The 24,519-nt window shown below is 42.3% G+C and overlaps 1 protein-coding gene across 1 annotated transcript in view; it reads right to left on the reverse strand.

Moving 5' to 3' along the window:
* The window catches only part of ankrd13b (ankyrin repeat domain 13B), a 365,862-nt gene that overhangs the window by 15,706 nt on the left and 325,637 nt on the right, over nucleotides 1-24,519 (reverse strand). The window contains exons 12-14 of the mRNA XM_068009985.1: nucleotides 15,405-15,562; nucleotides 12,048-12,200; nucleotides 4,958-5,118 (exon numbers count right to left, since the gene is read on the reverse strand). Coding sequence (XP_067866086.1) covers nucleotides 4,958-5,118; nucleotides 12,048-12,200; nucleotides 15,405-15,562 — 472 coding nt within the window. The remainder of the gene's footprint in view (nucleotides 1-4,957; nucleotides 5,119-12,047; nucleotides 12,201-15,404; nucleotides 15,563-24,519) is intronic.

The raw sequence follows: 24,519 nt of genomic DNA on the forward strand, positions 1-24,519 counted from the left end.
AATAAATCTAATAAGGAATTCAAGAGAAACTTATTTATCCAGAGAATGATTCGAAGGCAGAACTTGCTACCATATGGAGTAGTTGAGGTGAATAGCGTAGATGGATTTAGGGGGAAGCTAGATAAGTACATGAGGGATAAAGGAATAGAAGGATATGCTGATAGGGTTAGATGAAGTAGGGTGGGAGGAGGCCTGTGTGGAGATTAAACGACGACATGAACTGAATGGCCTGTTTCTGTGTAACTTTAACTTCTATGTAATTCTATGAAATGTGAAGAAGGGGTGTAAAATACATATATGCATTTCGTTGATGGAGTACCTTTATAAAAAACTAAGAGTACAGCCAAACTTGTCTGTATGAGACGTCCCTTTAAACCTGACGTCACAAGGGCTCAAGCTAATCTTTTAATTATTGCTGAAGATCTATATAGGCAAATGTTCCTTAAGATTATAACACTATCATACTTAAGCCCAGTCAGTTCTAACAATTACACCCAAAAAGTTGAATTCCAAAATTGGGATTAAACTCTGAAGCACCAGCAAGCTACAGTTCTGGTATGATGCACTCAACTTTATCTTTGACGTTAGAAAGCATTTTACAACCTCTCTGTTCCAACAGGCAACTTCCATGAAGAGTACATGAAAAGTACTTTCCTCTCCCTTTGCCCCCCCCCACCCCCGACCCATCCCACCCCACCCCATTCATACAGGAAAGAGCAACATTCTCATGTTGGAGGAAATATTCAGGGTGCAGCTAACAATGTAATCAACTCTGTTTAATGTTCTACCTTGTGAATCAGCTGTGAGCATTTATTTATTCATTCAGGGCTGGAGGAGGTATGGTAGCAGAGAGAGAGCAACTGTGAGGAAATTCTTGGCTCAAGTATTTTATGTTTCTTCCAAAATTGTCATGCTATTTAATTATGAACCTTTTGCCAAAAAGAAGTTCACATCAAACTGTTTTTTTGATCTGGATTCATGAATAAATTAACTCAAGAATTAGAAGGCCTAAACAAAGGGTTTCCTGCGGGTGCTCCGGTTTCCTCCCACATGCCAAAGACTTGCAGGTTGATAGGTAAATTGGCCATTATAAATTGTCCCTAGTTTAGGTAGGTGGTAGGGAAATATATAGGGACAGGTGGGGATGTGGTAGGAATATGGAATTAGTGTAGGATTAGTATAAATGGGTGGTTGATGGTCGGCACAGACTCGGTGGGCCGAAGGGCCTGTTTCAGTGCTGTAGCTCTAAACTAAACTATTCATTCATTGCATTCATATAGTGCCTTATCATATCTTCAGGATATCCTGGATGTAAGATTATTTTCCAAGTAATCAATTCCAATAATCATGTAGTAATGAGATTCCAGCTTTCAATCCTCATTTATGGAAGTCACTGCACATGAAGGGCTGAATTTAATGAGCCCGCCACCGGGATGGTAAATAGCGCTGTTCCATCTGTCATGTGGGTGCTTGCCCCACCACGATTACGTGGCGGGTGCTCGTTTTGCATATTGGAGGCATAGGTCCCCCCAAAGCACGTGGCGGGGGCCGGAGGGGTTTTGTTGATCACGGCCTCAGATGACTCTGGAGCAGGTGCTGGCGCCATATGTAAAGGCCCACCAGCCCTGCATTCACTCCTGTCCTGGATACAGTGCAGCCTTCAACTTGGTCCTGTATCCGTCCACCCCACCCCGAAGAAGGCAGAAGACGATGTCAGAGCATAGACACAGGGTGGCCTCATGGTTCAGTGATGCATCCCTGAAGATTCTCCTCCTGGCTGCAAGGGAAAGGCAGGAGGTTCTCTTCTCCAGAAATGGCAAGGAGGTCCTCCCGCCTGATCAAACAAGCCTGGGTGCAGATTGCAGAGGAGGTCAGCAGCCAGGGGGTCACCCAGCGCAATTGGGTCCAGTACACTAAGAGGGTCAATGACCTCCTGCGTTCTGCCAAGGTGAATGCTCCATACCAGTAGCCTTCTTGAGGATTGCATGTGACTACGCAGGAGGTTGCGCGACATGGGGAGGGTGGCAGCGATGTGGCATTGCCTGCGTGCCTATGGTTCTGTCTCTTCCTGATAGATGCATGACGTCTCTCGGCCACAGGCCACTTTCCTTCATAGCTCACTTCATAACTCCCATGACAGCAAGTGTTGGCATGAGAGACATCAGATTCCCCAGCAGGGGATGAGGGGCTGAAAAGAGCTGAACTGGCATGTTGATCAGTGTGCCATTCTCAACCATCTCCATCCTTCCTCTTGCAGGACAAAAGAGCCTATAATAGGAGGGAGATGTCCTGGACAGGTGGAGGAATCCCAGGTGTATGTCCACTGACCTTCACCGAGGAAGTGACCTTGGAGCTGCTGGGCACCCGGGTGGCTGGTCAGTAGGCAACAGGGAAATTGGAGTCCCTGCACAACAGAGTGTGGATTGTCTCCCGTTGGCATGTGCATCAATGTTGGCGACCCACGTAATGCTTGTTAGGCATCAGGAGAACTGCACAGCACAACACATATATGTTTGTGTTCTCTCATGCAGGTGGCCATTCGCAGGGGCCCACAACCACTGGGGGACAGATGCCCACCTCTGAGGAGGAAGATGACTCGGAGGATGCACCGTCCCATGACTCTCTTGCACCCTCCACCAGTGCAGATACTTTTGCCTCGGTGGGTACCCGCTTGGCTTTAGAATTGGGGTCATAAGCTGGTGAGAACACCACATACCTGCATGAGCAGCTGGAAGAGGCTGAGACAAGCGAGGCCTCTGACAGTCGGAGCAGTGTGGGTGGCCATGGCCATACTGAACCCCAGGATGATGACGAGCCTCTGGTGTCGACAGCACAGGGCATGCTGGAATTGCAAAGAGCCATGAACAGATGATGGCGGAGTCCATCCATGCCGTGACAGCTGCCATGTCTCAGCCTATGAGCGCATGGCTTCCTTCATCAATAGAAACCAGATGCCACGGATCCGCACTGACCCGCACACCATTGCCTTGGCCATGAGCTCGATGCAACAGTGACAAGGTGAAAGAAGGAACAGGAACCCAGATGATTTTCCTGCTCCTGCTCCTTTTCTCTTGAACAGGGAGGCTCAAGGGAACCTTCAAAGGGAGGAGGAGAGGCAGACAGCCACATCTGGGGGCTCCCCTCAGGGAGTTCTGAGTGTGGCTCCCGGCTCCTCAGCCCCTCCATCAGTGAGCTCAACTCCAGCAGCGCGACACCTGAGGAGAGTCCTACAGCAGTCCAGGACACCCCCAGGCAGCCGGGTTCTTCCAGGCCTCAGGCAGCCAGAGGACGCTCACCAAAGTCATCACAGACCAAGGGGTAGCCTGATCAGCAGCCTGCCTCAGCCTAGCTGCTGCCGCTGGGATCATATCAAGTAGAATCCCCATAAATGGATTAAAAAGAACATATAACAACATTTTGGGTTTCACAGGTGTAGATTAAATCTTTTGTGTTAAATAATTAAAGGATCATTTGTTGAAATCTTTAGGCTTCATTGTTTGAAAGCCATGCACCATTATTCCTTAATTGTGAGATGTAAACAAAACCCTTCCCCCTTAGGACTTTGCCAGTGTGATCACAGTCCTCATTAACATTCCAATGTGATGAGAGCCTTCATTAACAAATGCTGTCCCATGGACACCAGCACACATTGCCCATCAACCGCAAGACAGGGACCACAAATGCAAAGGACAAGACAGAGCTCAGGCATTAAGGTGAGCCTTTATTTCACTCTCTGTGAATGGACACCAGGATGGCTGCAAATGAATCATTGTGAGTCTTGCTTCCTTCACATGTAGTTCTACCTGTCTGGCCTCCTGCCTTGGTATATGAAAATGTGCAAATTCTGTTGGCGTTGTCGCTCATGGACCTCAGATCCCAGACTAGATAATAGCCCACCTGTTATTCCAGCTGTGTGATCACACAGACCCATCACACAACAATTTGCCTACACCATACTGATCCCCCACCCCCAAACGCACAGTTCTCCCCTTTGCAAAGCGCCCACCAACCCGGACCTCCTTGCAGAGCCTCTGCTATCTTGGACCCCCTTGTAGATACCCTCCTACCCAGGACCCCTTTGCAGAGCCCCCACTACCCCAGAATCCCTTGCAGAGCCTGCAGCAATGTGCTCCCACAATGGCCTCCAACACCATCCCCCACCTTCCCCTAGGCTGCAGTGCTCAAGGCTGCCTACCCATCATGTCAATGTGCCCTCTCGCCTTTGTGCCACCAGGTTTCACTGGTTGTGAAACCAGAGGCATGTCCTTGTCACCTGCTGTTCATGGAATCGGCCATCGGACATTAAATTGCTTATAATGATATTTAAATCAGCAACTCAGCAATTTAAATAGGTTCCCGTCATGTTGCAGCTAGAGTGTCACCATTGTGGTTTCCCACTACTGCCAAAATCCGGAACCAACGTCACGACGGCGGATTTCCGAGCGGACGGCTGCGTTGCGATTCTCCAACTACTCCCCCACCCCCGCAACATTCCCACCCTTGATGGCGACACAAAATCTAGGCCCAAGAATGCTTAGCTCCTTGGGAATTGTCACTGCACTGACACCAGCTGTCAGCACAGGAACTAACCAGATGCAGAACAGACTCTCATCTAAAATTGAAATCGTAGACAATACCAGTTTTCTCAGTAGCAGGAAGTGATTTGAAGACTATAACCTCATTTTGGGATTTAAATAACAGTTGCTAACTGCTCAAGCTTCAATCTTATGACATTATTTGAATTGCTCAATTAGAGTACTGTATTTATTGTGTCCAGATTTTCATTATTCTTTACATAATTTATTATTATAGCACATGTGAAGCTTCAACTCTTAGTCCCAGAAGACGTCTGAATGCTCTTGTTCTTTTTCCATATTCAGTCTTTAACTTATTTAACAATCTGTGAACATAGCTTGTAGTTCCAGTCCTCAGCACCAGAGGAGAGCTCTTTCCCTACCTGATCATATTCAGTGCCTGCTTCAAGCAAACTCTGCTGAATAGCAAACTGCAAGAGGTCGTCGTCTTCCTCCCTCAGAGAATCCCGGTTGCTGCCAACTACGGTGTAGCCTCTGGGCACCTCAAAGAGTGCCGGGTCCATGTCACAGCCACGACACGAAGCTGCCAAGAAAAACTTGAAAACTTAACTGAAGTTACGTTCTTTGTGAAATAGATTCCGTCAGCCACTTTCTTATCTTAGATAAACACTAGGGTCGTCAGCAGACATCAGTCAATAGTTATGTAAGAAGCCCCTGACTGGAATTGTAGCATGGAAGGTAAAAGGCACAGGGGAGGATAGAAGCGGGCTAAATTCAAAGAGACGGCAGAGGCACAATGGGCTGAATGTCCTGTATGATTCTAAGTTCACTAGAAGCCAAGTATCTACTGTTTCAAGGACTGAGCTAAAGATCTGTTGTGCAAGTGCAACATCCTGTGCAATTTTATTTAAGTGAAGTTGGGAAGTCTCTATAGACTGGTAGGATTAGTGATGTTATAATAACCTAATGACACCATTGATCACACTATTACATACATCTCAGTCTACGGATCTAATAAAAGTACTTTGTGAAGACAATTCATTGATTGCAGAGTTAGAATCATACAGTACAAAAGGAGTCAACTCAGCCCATCGTGCCTGTGGCGGTTCTTTGAAAGTTATCCCCTGCTTGTTCCCCGCAGACTTGCAATTTTCTTTTACTCTTGAAATCTGCTTTCACCACCTTTTCAGGCAGTGCATTCCAGATCATAGCAACTCACTGCACAGAAAATGATTCTCCTCATCTTCACTTTAGTTCTTTTGCCAGATATCTTGTATCTTAAATGTGTGTCCTTTGATTACCTACCCTCTTGCCAGTGGAAAGAGTTTATTTTTATTTACTCTTATCAAACCCTCTTTAAGCTGCTTAAAAACTCTTCTGCTTTCAAGACACTAACTCTTTCTAGAGTGCAGTTGACAGGCACCATCAGCTCTCTGATACTTGCTCAGCTGAATATTGCTCATAATGAACTATCATCATATCCCAAACCAATTCTAATATAATTGCTTTTTAGCACCCCAATAGCATTTAAGAATGGGAACACTGCCTGATTTTTCTCCCCTTCCTAGTTCAGAAACATTTGAGGCCAATTGCAGTGGCTTGATTGCTGTGTGCAGCTAACTTAGTATAGACCAGGAATGCCACTTTAAACACTGTAGAATTTATGAATGCAATAGTGGATAAGCATGTATTCCCTTTAAGTGAAGTTTTCCATTACCAAGGTGCATCTAATTAGCTGCTTTTATTTTGCTCTAGTGCTGGGTTAGTGCCGCTGCCTCCTGATAATGTGAGTCTTGCTCAGCTGGTGGCAATGAGATTTGTGAGGGTTGTTGGTCAGAAAGGCCCAGTTAATTAAGTGAAAGGTTTCCTCCCACAATCAGCCTTAAAGAATCCAGCAAATCTATTTTGATGTCACTAACTGTGTAAAACCCACATGTTCGGAGCTAGCAGGAGACTCAATCATTGGGAGCCAGCTGCACCAGAACAATATAAGAGCAGCAATTATATATCACTACATGATAAAGCCAGCATAATTATACTGGACCAGCTGTGTCCAATTTAGTGCTAATTCATTTATTTTACTTGTATGGTAACTAATATCAAAAAAGTGATTTTGTGAATTTGTAAGCTGATGACTTTGTATAAAAGTATATAGTTAGCTTTGATGAAATTCAGCTGTGGTTCAGTGGGTAGCACCCTCACCTTTGAGTCAAAAGGTTATCAGTTCAAGTCCCACTCCAGAGACTTAAACCCCAAAATCTAGGCTGTCTAATGTTGTACTGAGGGGGTGATGCAGCATTTTAGGTGAGATGTTAATACCAAGGCGTTGTCTGCCCTCTTTTGTCCCATGGCATTTTTTTGAAGAAGCGCAGGGGAGTTATCCCTGGTGTCCTGGCCAATCTTTATCTCTTAATCTACATCATGAAATCAGATTAACTGGTCATCATCACATTACTGTTTGTGGGAGCTTGCTGTACGCACATTGGCTGCTGTGTTTCTAGCATTACAACAGTGATTATATTTCAAATGGCTGTACAACCCTTTGGGTCATCCTGAGGTCGTGAAAGGCACTATATAAAATCAAGTCTTTCATGAATTACCTATAATTAACAAAAGTTGCTTTTAAGAGAATAAAGATGATTTAAATTTATTTTCTTAGGTTTCGTAGCGGTTTGTTACAACTGAGTTGCTTGCTAGGCCATTTCAGAGTCACCCACATTGTTGTGGGTCTGGAGTCACATGTAGGCCAGACCAGGTAAGGACAGCAGATTTCCTTCCCTAAAGGGCATTAGTGAACCAGATGGGCTTTTACAACAATTGACAATGGTTTCATGGTAACCATTAGACTAGCTTTTTTTTAATTCTAGATTTTTTTTTATTAATTGAATTAAAATGTCACCATCTGCCATGGTGGGATTCAAATCCATGTCCCTAGAACATTTGCCTGGGCCTCGTAATTACTAGTCCAGTTAATTACCAGTTAATTACCAGTACACCACCGCCTCCCTAGTTTAGCTGTCTCTCAGATGCGTGACTCTTCTGAGCCACGAGCCTATGCAAGTTTCTTTATCTGTTGCCACTGGCTGTACAAGACACACAGAGCAGGAGGCAATGGAATATGAAACAGCTACTTATTTGTCTCCTGTTAACAGGAAATTTTATTTGTAAGTGTATTGTGTTCATTTGGGTTTTCTCTGAAAAACAACACTTTGGGCAGGACTTTCCCTCCAGGGGTGGGGGGAGGGGGTCGAGAAACAGAGGTTTCCATGTCCTGAACTCACACCCGGGGGGGTAGGGGGGGAAGCAGTCACTCATTGTGATTTTCGGGGATGGGTCTGGTGGGGGGTTGCATCCCTTAATTGACCTGGAGACGGCCCGGCCTTCCAGTTTGAAAGGAGCAGCAGGCTGCAATGAAAGGTAAGTAAGGGAGAGTGCGCTTCAAGATGGCAGTGCCCTCCCTCCAACCTTTTCTAAGTTTAAGTTAAAGATTGGCTTTTGCAGCCAGGCCACCACTGTGGAGAGTGGAGCCTTTCTAAAGGGCAGCCTGTGGCTGCTCCCGCACCCAGGCAGGCAAGGAGGAGCTATAGGCCTGCCTGAAGCATTGGCCTCCCCCAGCCTGTCAATGAGAGGCCGCCACCAGACACCTAAACTGGCCCCTGCCACCTGCGGGAACCTGGTGGCCGACTGGAAAATTCCAGTCAACCTCCTTTAATTGGCCTTAAGTGGCTCTTAATGAGTTGTGTCGGCTACCTGCCACTCCCCAATCCTGCCTCCTCAAAAATGGCACGCAGGCAAGATGGAGCTGTGGAGTGGTATTTTTAGCTTCTTCCTGCTTCCAGTCCTGGTCCTGGCAGGGGCTGAAAATCCAGCCCTTTACATTCCAGCTAAGGTGTTAACCCATTTAAAATGAATAGCTTCATACCTCTATTAACTTATTGGAAAAAATAATCATACAAATAGATTAATCATTCGTAAATAAGTAACGCAGGTAAGAAAAATATCTAACAACTTCCAGCAATGTGGTGCTAAGTATTTCCTCTACATATGTTTTTAGAGTGTTAAGGTTCTAAAAAGCAGTAACTTTGTATTTAAGGTGGCATTACACGCAATAATGAAAGTAGAATGCACTAATGGGACTTACAGAAAGTTATCTTTTACAATAAGATAATATATTTCATTCTAAAAGAATTAAGCAAAGCCGTTCATTGTTTTCTATTCTGTTAAAGGTTCCATATCTGACTGGGTGGTGTCCAGTTTATATGGGTGTACTTCTAGCCTCTTTTTCTGTTTCTAATCATCTGCCAGTATTTTCAACTCACTCTCATTTCCACCCCTCAATTTCTGTACCTGCGTCTATGACATTAGTTACATTGATCATCACACAATGTTTATCATCACAAACATGAACGTAGTCAGTGGAAAAGGGGCAAAATATTCAACCAATTCAGTCTGTTCCTATGACATCATAGATTAAGATAACTCAGAGCGATAAATACCAACATCTAACAGTTGAAGGAGAAGTTATAACAACATTGCACAACACACTGACGGTTTCAAGATTCATTCATGAGCGTTGACATGATTTACATCACTGGCATCAATTATTTTGGAACAAATGAATAGCAGTTGCCACAAAGACATTTTACTTCCTTAAGAGTCTCAGCTACAATAAATAATACAGTAAACAGCTACTTCTGTATATATGCCAACCGTTTTACAATCTGCACATTTCCTGATAAGAAAAGCTGTCAGAGTCCTTTAAAATAGCTTTTGAATTCTCCATTTGATGATTTATCTTTTCCCTTTCTCCACTCCCCCACCCCCATACCACTCTATAGGATCTGGATTGTGCAATGTACCATTGCTAAGGTGAGAGGCTATAAGGAAGCAAGTTCCTTGAACTCCCCAGTACCCTAGCAGGGACCCAAGATTTGCTACACCAGATATCACAGATGTCATTCATGTGAACCTGTGATCTGCAATCAATTTCTTGTAAGGAAAATGCACAATTTTTTACAAGGAATTTGAAAAACAAAAAAAGGGAACTAAAATATACTGTTATTATTAGTGTTCATTTTTGAATCATTATATTTTTAACTGATGCCAGCAAAAGCTTCATTGCGCTGGTCCCGATTCCACAGGACAGAGTAGTGGTGCCAGCTTTCCAGTTATTTTATATCTCTCTTTAGTGGCACTCTTTGGCCAATCTGCACTGAGCTCCAGGTAATCCTGGATGGAGCCTTCCCTTCAATACTGAAAGTACGTCAGAAACACAGGGCGTAGCCAAAACAAATCTGTAATACATCAATTACTGATAGACCATAATTACAGCTGGTCTATCAAAATAATTACTGCAGCTTACTCCATGCAAAACATTCATAAACCCTATTAATGCAACTACATCTTATTTAGAGTATAAAGTTATATATAGTTATATCTATCCCCTCCTCTTCTCCTAACTTGTGTTGGCGCAGGGAAAGTTTTATATCTGACAACTGACCTTAGCCCAAGGGCATGCAAATGGCAATACTTCATATGGAAGCATAGACAGGGAGTGGCTACAAACAACTCAGTGGCAGGGGAATAATCATAGCCTCATCCTGTTGTTTCTCAATGACACACGGTAGCAATCAAGAATAGGAGCCCTGGCTGTGTTTTGTACTCTAACTAACTTAGTGGTGCTGAGGCCAACTCTAGAATCCTATCACTTCCTCTGCTGCGATCAGTTTACACAGCACATCCCAAGAACAGCAATTCCTAACATTTTGTATTAAAAAGGCCAAGCTTCATAGATTTCTGTGCACTTGGTGTCTTCAGTTGGATGCAGTTGTGTTGTGCAGGAAGCCACCCTACAATATTACTACCTTTCACAATATTAAGAGCAGTTTTATGCAGCTATATTTTCCAACTGAGCACACTGATTAAATGAACTCAACCAGGGAATATTATTACTGAGAGCCTTGTGCATTACAAAGCCAGCAGGCCAAACAAAATATGATGAGAAATCAGAATTGAGAATGTGTTACAAATTCAAAACCTCTGTTTTAAAAAAAATGTATAGTGGAACATAAGAATGCTCAGGTCAACACTGGGCACAGGACTGCATTTAAGTTAATTATTTTGATGAAATAATGTGAGCAGAAACAAATGACTACTAACATTACCTAAATAAAAAGTAATTCTGGTACCATGGGGAGCAGCATACTGCGTATCAGTTGAACTGTTAGATAGAGCACTGCACTAACAAAGGACTCCACCTTTGGATGGTGAAGAGAGGGAGAGAAAACTATAAGAACAAATGCATCCTCTGTCATTAATGGAACAGCCATCTGAGACATGTCATACCAAAGGAAGAGGTCTGGCAGGAGAAACAGTGAGAAAACCATAAAGGGGTAAATATATGGGATGAGGTAAAACATGATGATAAGTTGTTATGTGGATTGGAATGGGCAAGATAGCTGCTTATGGAAGACTGATTTATATTGGTAATGACATACATAAAGTAGATTGTAATCTGTTAGAAACTAATTGTCAAAGATCATTAAATTAAATGCTTCCAGGCTGGGAGAAGCCCATATTCACATTTCCCTGAATGCCAAACTGTCCCTCGTATTTTCCTGCATGGAGATGTTTCACCAGCAGCCAGTTGAATAGTCTCAGACCTGGTCCCATAGGTGCCTGGCATCTTACAATGTGATCTCTGCCAGTATGCAAGCCCGGTAATAAAGATGGGAAGTAGTCATGTTATGACTTTGAACACTGGACTGAAATTTGTGTTCCTTTACATTAGATATGTTGCACTTCACCTGCAAACAAATACTATGGTATTTTTATATTATAGAAATGCAGACACACAGATTCCCATAGTATCAGAACCCTGATATTTCAGGAGCTCACAACCCTGTAGACCTTCACATAATGTTTATAAATGCACTATCAGCTTAGGAAAGCCAGTTTCAGTAATGTGGGCAGTCCTTTCCCTTATTTACACTCTATTAAGTAATTGGGTCTCCACATTGCACTGTAGAACCCAATACAACTGGTAGGTAACTCAAAAGAAAAGATGGAGAAGTCTGTTGAAAGATTACTCTACCGATGGAAAAGATAAGAAACTGGCAGTGTAAAAATACCTTAAAACGTGTATCTTAAAGATACAGTTGAACCATAATCAATTGGATAAGAATTTGCCTTCATGTTAGATTAAATATTAAACATGTCCATGCTTTAACACAGTGGAGTAACTTTAACTTTACACAATAGTGTAAAATGGGCGATGGCGAATCGGCAACCTGTGTTACATCTCCTGATTTTTATTTCCATTGTCTTTAATAGAAATGAAAATCGGGAGAGATGTAAAGTGGGTTTTGCAGTCCTCCATTTTACATTATTGCACAAAATTAAGATGACCCCAGTGTGAGTTAATGGGCAGTGGTCAACTGACTGATTAGAATAATAAGATGTGCTTATGTGTATAGATAATTAATCATAGACTGGGACTCTTTTAACACATACTCATGGAGCTGGAGCTGCTCACACTGGATGTATCACTGCTGGGAGATGGAGCCTCACTGGTAGGACTGTTCCTGATGGAGGTCACGGGTTCATCGCTGCCATTCAGGTTCCCAAAGGTGATGCGAGCATTCAAGATGTGAAAAATTGGAATTTCTGTAGAGAAGATTTAAATATTGCTGAGGTCTCCATGCAAAACGAAAAAAAAATTGCATGTTCAAATCAACATTAGAATTTAACAGATCATCTCCCTTTAGAATTTTATTTCAAAACTGTTGAAATAATTGGATTTAAAGAGAGAAATACTTGCATTTATGTTACACCTTGTCACATCCTCAAAGGATCTCAAAGCAATGACTATTGTTGGATCAGTAACAGGGCAGCCATTCTGAGCCAGAAAGACTCCAGTTAATCAAAATTTTGTAAAAACACCTTAAATCACAAATTTTCAAATCCTGTCTGGCCACAGGAGAGGTACCAGAGGACTGGAGGATAGCGAATGTGGTACCATTATTCAAGAAGGGCAGCAGGAATAAACCAGGTAATTACAGGCCAGTGAGTCTAACATCAGTGGTAGGGAACCTATTGGAAAAAAATTCTGAGGGACAGGATTAATCTCCACTTGGAGAGGTAGGGATTAATCAGGGATAGTCAGCATGGCTTTGTCAGGGCGAGATCGTGTCTGTCTAACTTGATTGAATTTTTCAAGGCGGTGACTAGATGCGTAGATGAGGGTAAAGCAGTTGATGTAGTATACATGGACTTCAGTAAGACTTTTGATAGGGTCCCACATGGGAGATTGGTTAAGAAGGTAAGAGCCCATGGGATCCAGGGCAATTTGGCAAATTGGATCCAAAATTGGCTTAGTGGCAGGAGGGAGAGGGTGATGGTCAAGGGTTGTTTTTGCGAGTGGAAGCCTATGACCGGTGGTGTACCACAGGGATCGGTACTGGGACCCTTGCTGTTTGTAGTGTACATTAATGATTTAGACGTGAATATAGATGGTATGATAGTAAGTTTGCAGATGACACGAAAATTGGTGGTGTTGTAAATAATGAGAAGGAAAGCCTTAGATTACAGGACGATATAGATGGGCTGGTAAAATGGGTGGAGCAGTGGCAAATGGAATTTAATCCTGAGAAGTGTGAGGTGATGCATTTTGGGAGGACTAACAAGGCAAAGGAATATACAATGGATGGTAGGACCCTAGGAAATACAGAGGGTCAGAGGGACCTTGCTGTACTTGTCCATAGATCACTGAAGGCAGTAGCACAGGTAGATAAGGTGGTTAGGAAGGCATATGGGATACTTGCCTTTATTAGCCGAGGCATAGAATATCAGAGCATGGAGGTTATGATGGAGCTGTATAAAACGCTAGTTAGGCCACAGCTGGAGTATTGTGTACAGTTCTGGGCGTCATACTATAGGAAGGATCTGATTACACTGGAGAGGGTGCAGAGGAGATTCACCAGGATGTTGCCTGGGCTGGAGCATTTCAGCTATGAAGAGAGACTGAAAAGGTTAGGGTTGTTTTCCTTGGAGCAGAGAAGGCTGAGGGGGGGACCTGATTGAGGTATACAAAATTATGAGGGGCATTGATAGGTTAGATAGGAAGAAACTTTTTCCCTTAGTGGAGGGGTCAATAAGCAGGGGGCATAGATTTAAGTTAAGGGGCAGGAGGTTTGGGGGGGGATTTTGGAAAAACATTTTCACCCAGACGGTGGTTGGAATCTGGAACGCACTGCCTGAAGAGGTGGTAGAGGCAGGAACCCTCACAACATTTAAGAAGTATTTAGATGAGCACTTGAAATGCCATAGCATATAAGGCTATGGGCCAAGTGCTGGAAAATGGGACTAGGATAGTTAGGTGCTTGATGGCCGGCACGGACACGATGGGCTGAAGGGTCTGTTTCTGTGCTGTATAACTCTGACTCTGACTCTAATCTGGTTTATTTTGCTAAAACTAATTGAGGGACATTAACTAGGATAATTTCCTTCTCTTCCTTGAATAGTGTTGGGTCGGATCTGTCATGTTTTGGGACTTTTGATCCAACAGACAGATTTATGTTAAGTTCTTGCTATTAAATTAAAACTTGTTCCCAGATAAGTGTAAAATGCATCTGTTGGAGCTGCTCGGACAAAGAGGGAATATATTGATAAACCTCTCTCTTGACAGAGAGTCAATGAGCAGCCATTGAAACTGGTGTTCATGTCATACACCAATTAGACTGTGATTTGTTCAAAACTAAGTCTTGGTCTAATTCAATAAAAAGACTGAACAAAAACAAATATATTTAGTCTGTCCTGAGATACAGTGGTGTGTTTTATTATTTTTTTCATTTAAGAGGGGATCCTATTATGTAATAGTTAGCTATTGCATAACTAGATATTTGTCAGTAGAGGTGAACTCTTGAACGTAACAAAGTGACCAGTATCACTGAACCCCAGAGACTAACTAAAACTGCCTCAAAACCTGTGAAAGGGTCTTTATCATTCACTTGAACAGGCAAAAAGGAGCTCAATTAATGTCTTCCCCAAAGGGTGACAACTCAGACAATTCAGCATTCCTCAGCATTGCACAGGAATATCATCCTAGGGTAATCATTTAAGTCCCAGTTGAGGACACACACCCACAACCGACTGAGCCGGAAGCAAGACTGTTACCTGAATTAAGCTGTATATAATGGCTCTGAACTTTCAGGGTATCCTTAATGCTTGAAGTCTTGCAGAATCCATTAGAAAATGGAAGGGACCTGGTTGTAGCCGCACAAACTCTGGTGGAAACAGCATTGGGAGAACCACTGTGGGCGATCCCAGTGTAACCACCTCGATCATGGCCTGTGAATTTTTGGGGTCAACAAGAGTAACATCTAGCATACTTGTACCCTATTTCAGATGTCGCGCTTCAAAATGTCAAAAGATTTTAAAAAAGGGAATGGAAGTCAATCATTATTGCTGCTTTTTTTAACTTTGATACTCTGAACTTACCCGAGGGTAAAGAATTGGAGATTAAAAACAGCTGCTGATCTACTGAACTTCCTTAGGCAATTAACCTCTAACTGACCTCAGGATATACCTGTTTTGACACATTTTCCACAAGGGATATCTGAACAGTGGCCCTAAAGAAACAGGCTGTTTTAAACCCAGTTCCATCTTAGCAGCTGTGTTGCAGGTCTCAAATCACCATGAGGGCAATAATACAGGAACTCAGGTAGTCTTTTGTAAAAGGGCAATACTAAGCTCTTAGGAATTTGCAATTCATTATTTTCATCGATATGACTAAGTTTAGTTGGTTTTCAGATGCAACATTCAGAAGGCAAAATGCATGTGAAAATGCAGAACTTCTTTTCAGTTGCTTACCTATTTTGACTGGAAATCCTGGTGGGAGCCGAAGAGTGATGAAGTCCCTAAGTTTAGCAAAAAGTGCGTTGCTTATTGCCATGAGGTCAATGATGGGAGCTACCTGCTCAGAGAGGGACAGTGGGTGGTCCTCACACAGCCAGAGTTTTGCTTTAAACCTTGTCAGAAAGATGAGGAAAGACATAATTAGCATTTCAACATTGTTCCTCTTCAGGTGTACTATAGGAGCAGCTTAATGGGAAGAGCCTGGTGAAAAGGTAAATGTCACTTATATTGAACTGGTCTGAATAAACAAATTCCGTGGCATGAATGAGTCCCTTAGTTAATATTCTATTAATAAAGAACTCATTATTTGGGATTGAATGAGTCATATGTATTATTAGCATATGGAAAAATCAATTGTTCTACCTAATGTAGAAATGCTACAGTAAACATTTCACTGGATATAGCTTAGACAGCGCACATTTGTATTATCACATTCAGATATATTTGAATAATTTAAAATATCTGGTTACATTCTACAAGTCCACAGACATCTATTGATGCAGTGTGTAAACCTTAAACACTCACAAGGAGACCTTAACCAGTCTGTGAAATGCCAGTATCATAGACCCAAGCACCTCAAGTGACCTAAACCAGTGAAACATAAAGGAGACAAACAAAAACATCAACTGGTGTTACTCTTCTTTCCATTTGTTTCAAAAAATGTAGATATATTTTTGTTTATTAAAGTGAGATAATACAATGGTAGGGAATAGAATACTTTTACCCAGCCAGTATCAGCCTCAATCTAGACCTAGGTTAGAGTAAGTGAAGAGTAAAGCTCTCCCTACAATGTGACGAAACCATCTCTAGAACAGCACTCCATTCTTCAGCGTTATAATAGTTTTCATTTTCCACACAAACCACCCTTGTGACCTTTGATTGTTGACTTTGTGCTTGTTTCTGATGAACTTGCTCTGGACCATTGCTCACCAGAAATGGGGTTGAAACCTCTCAGCCTCGATTCAGTTAAGACCCTTACAGCTGGCAGAGAGGAGACTTTCCACCAACTAGTCTGGCCTGGATTCAAAGCCGAGCCACAGAGATGCAACAATAGTGCTGGCCTCTCGCCCGACATAATCCCCAAAATATAGGAAAATCCACAAGGATAACTTTTTTTTTCAAAGTGCATCCTTATAAGAGGAAACATTAAATTAAAAAAAAGCTTACAGGAAAGTTAATAGTTATTTTCTTTTATTTTCATTCAGTTTCTAATTAGGATGACTTTTTAACTTCCCACCACCCGCACCCAACCCCCCTGCAAAAAAAGTTTATTTCCTGCCCACTTTAAGTTCGCTCAAGCTATATACTCAGACTAAGAGACTTGCTCACAGGTTGCTACCAACACCAGTACAAGCTGAGCACATGGAGCTGCATGAGAGAGGTTGGGAATGAGTCTCTTCTGGTTTCTCCCTCTGCCCTTTGGAGAGTTTCCAGGCCTTCCCTCAGCACCTTTCCAATGGCACCACTTGCCATTGAACTAAGAATTGTTTTTTTTGGTCCACAGAGCCCCAGTTGTATAGTCTCTCCTGCCGGTACATCTCCCTTTTCGGGAGCTCCTGTTCTATCTGTGCAGAATAGCGTAATAGTAGGATCAATGCTCCTCATAACTTGTGCTTCAAATGATGAACTACTTTGTATGCAGTGACTGTTAAGTAGGCATATAACCTGTAGCTCTAGTTAAGGAGCTAACATCAGTACTGGCATGATGACTGAATGGTCTCCATCTGCACCATCAGTTCTCTGATTCTGTGATGTTGAAAATGCTAAAATGAAACAGAAGATGCATTTAATAATATCTTCCAAAAAATAACTATAACTGCCATTTGGTTAGGAATTATACAATGGTTTACAAGTAACTAATCATAGAAATATAGAAACACAGAAAATAGGAGCAGGAGTAGGCCAAGCGGCCCTTCGAGCCTGCTCCACCATTCACTATGATCATGGTTGATCATCCAACTCAGTAACCTGTTCCCGCTTTCTCCCCATACCCTTTGATCCCTTTAGACCCAAGAGCTATATCTAACTCCTTCTTGAAAACATACAATGTTTTGGCCTCAACTGCTTTCTGTGGTAGCAAATTCCACAGGCTCACCACTCTCTGGGTGAAGAAATTTCTCCTCATCTCAGTCCTGAAAGATTTACCCCATATCCTTAGACTATGACCCCTGGTTCTGGACTCCCCCACCATCGGGAACATCCTTCCTACATCTACCCCATCAAGTCCTGTTAGAATTTTATAGGTTTCTATGAGATCCCCCCTCACTCTTCTGAACTCCAGCGAATATAATCCTAACCGACTCAATCTCTCCTCATATGTCAGTCCAGCCATCCCAGGAATCAGTCTGGTAAACCTTCGCTGCACTCCCTCTATAGCAAGAACATCCTTCCTCAGATAAGGAGACCAAAACTGCACACAACATTCCAGGTGTGATCTCATCAAGGCCCTGTATAATTGCAGCAAGACATCCCTGCTCCTGTACTCGAATCCTCTCGCTATGAAGGCCAACATACCATTTGCCTTTTTTACCACCTGTTGGACCTGCATGCTTACCTTCAGCGACTGGTGTACGAGAACACCCAGGTCTCACTGCATATTCCCCTCTCTCCCTTTATAGCTGTTCAGATAATAATCTGCCTTCCTGTTTTTCCTACCAAAGTGGATTACCTCACATTTATCCACGTTCTACTGCATCTGCCATGCATTAGCCCAGTCACTCAACTTGTCTAAATCACCCTGAAGCCTCTCTGCATCCTCCTCACAACTCACCCTCCCACCCAATTTTGTGTCATCTGCAAATTTGGAGATATTACATATAGTTCCTTCATCTAAATCATTAATATATATTGTGAATTGCTGGGGTCCTAGCACCGATCCCTGCAGTACCCCACTAGTCACTGCCTGCAATTTGGAAAAAGACCCATTTATCCCTACTCTTTGCTTCCTGTCTGCCAACCAATTTTCTATCCATTGCAATACACTACCCCCAATCCCATGCACTTTAATTTTACATGCTAATCTCTTATGTGGGAATTTGTTGAAAACCTTCTAAAAGTCCAAATAAACCACATCCACTGGCTCCCCCTCATCAACTCTACTAGTTACATCCTCAAAGAATTCTATAGATTTGTCAAGCATGATTTCCCTTTCATAAATGCATGCTGACTCTGCCCAATTCTACCACTGTTCTCTAAGTGCTCTGCTATAAAATCTTTGATAATGGACTCTAGAATTTTCCCCACTACCTACGTCAGGCTGACTGGTCTATAATTCCCTGCTTTCTCTCTACCTCCCTTTTTAAATAGTGGGGTTACATTAACTACCCTCCAATCTGTAGGAACTGTTCCAGAGTCTATAGAATCTTGGAAGATGACCACCAATGCATCCACTATTTGTGGAGCCACTTCCTCAAGTACTCTGGGATGCATACCATCAAGCCCTGGGGATTTATTGGCCTTCAATCCCATCAATTTCCCCAACACCATTTCTCTACTAATACTGATTTCCTTCAGTTCCTCTCTCTCACTAAGCCCTGTGTTCCCCAACATTTCTGGTATGATATTTGTGTCCTCCTTTGTGAAGACAGAACCAAAGTATGTATTCAGTTGGTCAGCCATTTCTTTGTTCCCCATAATAAATTCCCCTGTTTCTGACTGTAAGGAACCTACATTTGTCTTCACCAATCTTCTTCACATACCTATAGAAACTTTTACAGTCAGTTTTTATGTTCCCCGCAAGCTTGCACTCGTACTCTATTTTCCCCTTCTTAATCAATCCCTTGGTCCTCCTTTGCTGAATTCTAAACCTGCTCCCAATCTTCAGGTCTGTTGTTTTTTCTGGCAAATTTATATGCCTCTTCCTTGGATCTAATGCTATCTCTAATTTCTCTTGTAAGCCATGGTTTGGCTACCTTCCCCGTTTTAATTTGGTGCCAGACAGGGATAAACAATTGTTGCAGTTCATCCATGCTCTCTTTAAATGTTTGCCATTGCCTATCCACCGTCATCCCTTTAAGTATCATTTCCCAATCCGTCATAGCCAACTCGCGCCTCATACCTTCGTAGTTTCCTTTACTAAGATTCAGGACCCTTGTCTCAGAATCAACTACGTCACTCTCCACCTTGATGAAGAATTCTATCATATTGAGTTCCGAAGAAGGGTCACTGACCCGAAACGTTAACTCTGCTTCTCTTTCCACAGATGCTGCCAGACCTGCTGAGTGATTCCAGCATTTCTTGTTTTTGTTTCAGATTTCCAGCATTTCTTGTTTTTCTATCATATTGTGGTTACTCATCCCCAAGGGGTCTCGCACCACTAGATTGTCAATTATTCCTCTCTCATTACACAATACCCAGTCTAGGATGGCCTGTTCTCCAGTTCGTTCCTCAACGTATTGGTCCAGAAAACCATCCCATATACACTCCAAGAATTCCTCCTCTATGGTATTGTGATTAATTTGATTTGCCCAATCTTATGCAGATTAAAGTCACCTATAATTACAGATGTTCCTTTATCGCATGCGTCTCTAATTTCCTGTTTAATGCCATTCCCAACATCACCACTACAGTGTGGGGGTCTATATACAACCCCTACTAACATTTTTTGCCCCTTAGTGTTTCTCAGCTCTACCCATACAGAATCCACATCATCAAAGCTAATATCTTTCCTCACTATTGCGTTAATTTCCTCTTTAACCAGCAATGCAACTCTACCACCTTTTGCTTTTTGTCTGTCCTTCCTAAATACTGAATACCCCTGGATGTTCATTTCCCATCCCTGGTCACCTTGCAGCCATGTCTCCGTAATCCCGACTACATCATACCCGTTTACATCTATTTGCGCAATTAATTCATCCAATTTACTGTGAATGCTCCACGCATTAATCAATATATATTTAACAGTACGACAAGGGTAATGCTAAATGTTTATAACATGACAGAAATTATTTATTCATAGTTGTAGCCATTACTAGCTGATTTTAATTTACCTGATGTTGGTTCTTTGTGGATTTATTTATGCAGATGCCAGGGTACAAACAAGCTTGCTCTGCTACCTGCTGTTCAATAAACATTCTCTATTAAATGAACACTGTTTAAGGAGGCAATCAATCATCCACTAGTGACTGAAATTACTCAGGTGCTGGTATGATCAACTGACTTTGGTCATTGTTCAATCGCTGAATAAAAAAAAGTTTCTTCTTTAAAATAAATAACTGTAACAACAATGCCGCACAAACAGCAAGTGCCCAGTTAATCAGCTTTTTTGGTGGAATAATTGAGGGAGAATTATTGGCTAATATTGGCTTACAATTCCCTGCTTTTTATCAAATAGTTGGCATCCTTCTATCTATGAAAGATGATGGACATGCAGCAAACAATCTGTTTAGGTGGGGTGGCTTCTCTTGGTGCACCTTTGCTGATGGCTGTGAAGACCAATCCTTGAGAGGCAGGTTCTGCCACAAATGCAGCACATGAAGCTGCCAAGTGATGCTGTGAGTTGTCGTTTTTGATGTTGGTGCCTGTTGCCAAGCTGCTGCTGCAACTGGTCGTCATGGTAGTGCACACCAGTCCGCAGGATGTGTTGCCATTTCCCTCTTTCGCCAGCTAGTGACTCCCAGGCACGATAGTCAACATTTAGGGCCTTCATGTCAAATAGTGCTTACCATAAACAGCCTCATTATGCACTCAACTACTATTGTGGGTTTTAACCCGTAACCTTTTGACCCAGAGCTAGAATGACATAAAATTGGCCAAACTGACATGGGTGTGAACAAATATTTCACAGATCATTTATCTTATTGTAATTTTTGGCTATAGCTCTGCACAAGGTGGCTGTTATATTTGTCTATATACCAACAGTCACTGTCCTTCCAAGTAATTATATGTGAAGTGGTTTGAGATGTTTCGGAGATAAGGAACTATAAATGCAAATCTTTCAAATGATGCATTTACTGAGCCTGCAAAGACTCTTGGCAAATTGGCCAATTTTCATAATCGTAAATAATATGTATAGAAAATTCAAATACAATTTGTCTCATCTGCCTTCATCAGACCGACAGATTCATACTTAAGTATTAAAAGAGACACTGAAAAATTTCAATAGTTCATTAAAAAACTCATAACATAACAACAGTTCATTGTAAATGAGGAGTAAGTACAGTTAAATGTCTTAAAGCCAACCCACTGGTAGTGAAACCACAGTGAAGAATTGAGTTACTGTTGAATCCATGTACCCATATTAAGAAACTACCAAATGTTAAAAGCATAAATAAATCAACCCGACAGCTGCCTTTCCAGACAGGTTTTGGTGTGGTGTGCTACAAAAATGTACTTGTCTCAAACATATATTCTATTCATTACGTTTCTGTTCTTCCCTCGCATGTCACCAACTTCCATCCCACCCTGCTCACCCCACCAACTAACTGCTGCTTTGGACTCTGCCAGTGGAGAAACAATCACCCCCTTCTCTACATTTCTCTCCAGATGTCTGTTCAATCACAAACAAGATTTTTGCCATCCATGAACTTATTAGGGATAATTCCATTGAAGTCCTGGCTGTGACTGAAATTTGTTTCACAGTTGGTAACACCTTGTCCCTCATTGAAGCCTCCTTGCTTGGTTGTTCTTTCCAATATCTCTCCTGACTAAATCACCATGATGGTTGTGTGCCCTTTATCACAAAAGCCTTTATCACCTTGGTCCTTTCCGTGCATTCCTCATGGAATCTTCTCCTCCTTCAAGCACCTCAACTTATCCCATTTCTCTGGCCTCTGCTTTAAAATCCTCATCCCACACCCCCATCTCCCACACCTCCAAGCTCTACCCAAGTTTCTCACTGAAATATCATCCCTCCTTTCCTCCCTCACTGAGCAACACCTCATCCTCGGTGATGTCAACATCCATCTCCGTTGTCTTTGCTCTCTCTTCTCTGAATTCACTACCCTCCTGTCCTCCCAAACATTCCTCCAGATAAACTCTCCTACCCATAGACATTGCCACCCCATCAACCTTGCCATCTGCATGGCCTCTCTATCACTCCAGTCTTGATCATTGATGAGGCCATCTCTGATCATTTTCTCGTATTTCTCAACATCCTATCCCATACCCCTATCCAAACCCACTTCTGACTGCATATTCAACAATGGTTTCTTTTCCCAACACCACACCATTGCTTCTGAAATATCCCAAGGATCTACCAGTTAATCTGTTAATTGTGTATCAATTGTTTAATTATATCCAGATGGAGGGTGTTAATTGGGGTCTTTATTTGAGCACTTATAAGCAGACACTTCCTGCGATTGCTGGAAGTTTTCGAGTGAGGAGCTAAATGTTTGTAATCCTTTTATTCTGCACAATAAATGTGAAACTGAGTAAACATAGGCTCCAGCATCATCCTTCCACAACAAACTTTCTGGAATTTAACACTACCATGGGTTTCACTCCTCTTCCTTATCTACATGCTGTCCCTTGGCAACCTCGTCAGTTTCAAAATGTATAATGTACCTTACCACTATCTCTTTTGAACACAAGCTCCTCTGTGTTGTCAGATTGCTTGTCTGACAACCAGTCTTGGATGAGTGACAGTTTCCTGCAGCTGAACATTGAGAAGACCAAAACGATTGTTTCTTGACGCTGCCACCAACTCCACACCTTTGTCACCAATTTCATCTCCCTCCCCTGTCACAGTCTCAGTCTGAATCAGACTGTGTGTATCCTTAGGATCCTATTTGGCAGCAAAGCTGAGCTTCTGAACCCAAAACCTCTCCATCTCAAAGAACATTTACTTCATAACATTGTCAACACCCCTACCTCAGTCTATCTGCTGCTAAAAATCCTTTCCATGCCATTGTTTCCTGTAGACTCAACTGTTCCAATGCTCTCCTTACTGGGCTCTCATCCTTCACCATCCATAAAATTTAGCTTATCCAAAACTCTGCTGCCCATATCCCATCCTGCACCAAGTTCCATTCACCCATCACTCTGTCCTTGCTAGCCTACACTGGCTGCTGGCCCCTCAATGGCTTAAATTTAAAATTTTCATCTTCATCTATAAAATCCCTTCATGGTCTCGCCCCTCCCAATTTTGTTAACCTCTTCCCCATAAATTCCCCATTCCTGAAACTGGCCTCTTGTAAATTCCCCCTTTGCCCCACCATTGGCAGCTGTGTCTCCGCCACCTAGGGTCTGTGCTCTGGAATGCCTTCCCTAAACTCCTCTGCCTCTCCAATTCCTTTAAGATCCATCTCTTTGACCAAGCCTTTGGTCAGCTCTTCTAATATATCTTCTTTTGGCTCAGCATCCGTTGTTTTTTTGATTACGCCTCTGTGAAGTGCCTTGGGTTTTTTTTTATATAAAATGCAAGTTTTTGTTATTGTTCACTCATATCTTTGTCCAAAAGAATCAAGGTACATTTTCCTGCTCTAACATGCATGGCATCATGACTTATCAATTGTCATGATGACTAGATGACCTGATGAAAGGAAAATTGGCATGGCATATTGGATAGCAATACAGGATACTATTAGAGAGGCTCAATATTGCAGTGCTCAGTACAGTTACCCACTAAACTTGGAAAGGTATTCTAAATTACCATAGAATATAATCACAGTAACAGCAGGAGAAGCCCTTTGGCCCATCTAGCCTGCCTAGCCACAGTATGTCCTGGGTGCATTTCTAATAATCCTGAATCCTATTTGTTGTCAAGAACCTGTCCAGTTTCTTCCTGGAGCCCATTAACATTTCTTATTCCATCACCCATGTTGATTGTTGAATTCTTTGATTACAGGACTAATTAACATTTTTTATTAAACTGCATCCATTTCACGAACAAATTTTCAATTTTTTTCCACCAGAAATTGTCCTCAAGATGAACTGAAGACAGCAGTGAGATTAATCAATGCTGTAAGCATTTAGTTCAAGGTGATGTATATGCTTTGTACAAAAGGGTTAATCATTAATTTCTTTGTTCCAAACATGCTTGAATGAAGAGAATATTCTAGCTTTGAAGGGAAGCACCATTAATGCAGTGTATTTGTTTTTATCTTTCATTAAAACAATATAATGAATACCA

The sequence above is a fragment of the Heterodontus francisci genome, chromosome 30 (assembly GCF_036365525.1).
Source record: "Heterodontus francisci isolate sHetFra1 chromosome 30, sHetFra1.hap1, whole genome shotgun sequence".
Lineage (NCBI taxonomy): Eukaryota > Metazoa > Chordata > Chondrichthyes > Heterodontiformes > Heterodontidae > Heterodontus > Heterodontus francisci.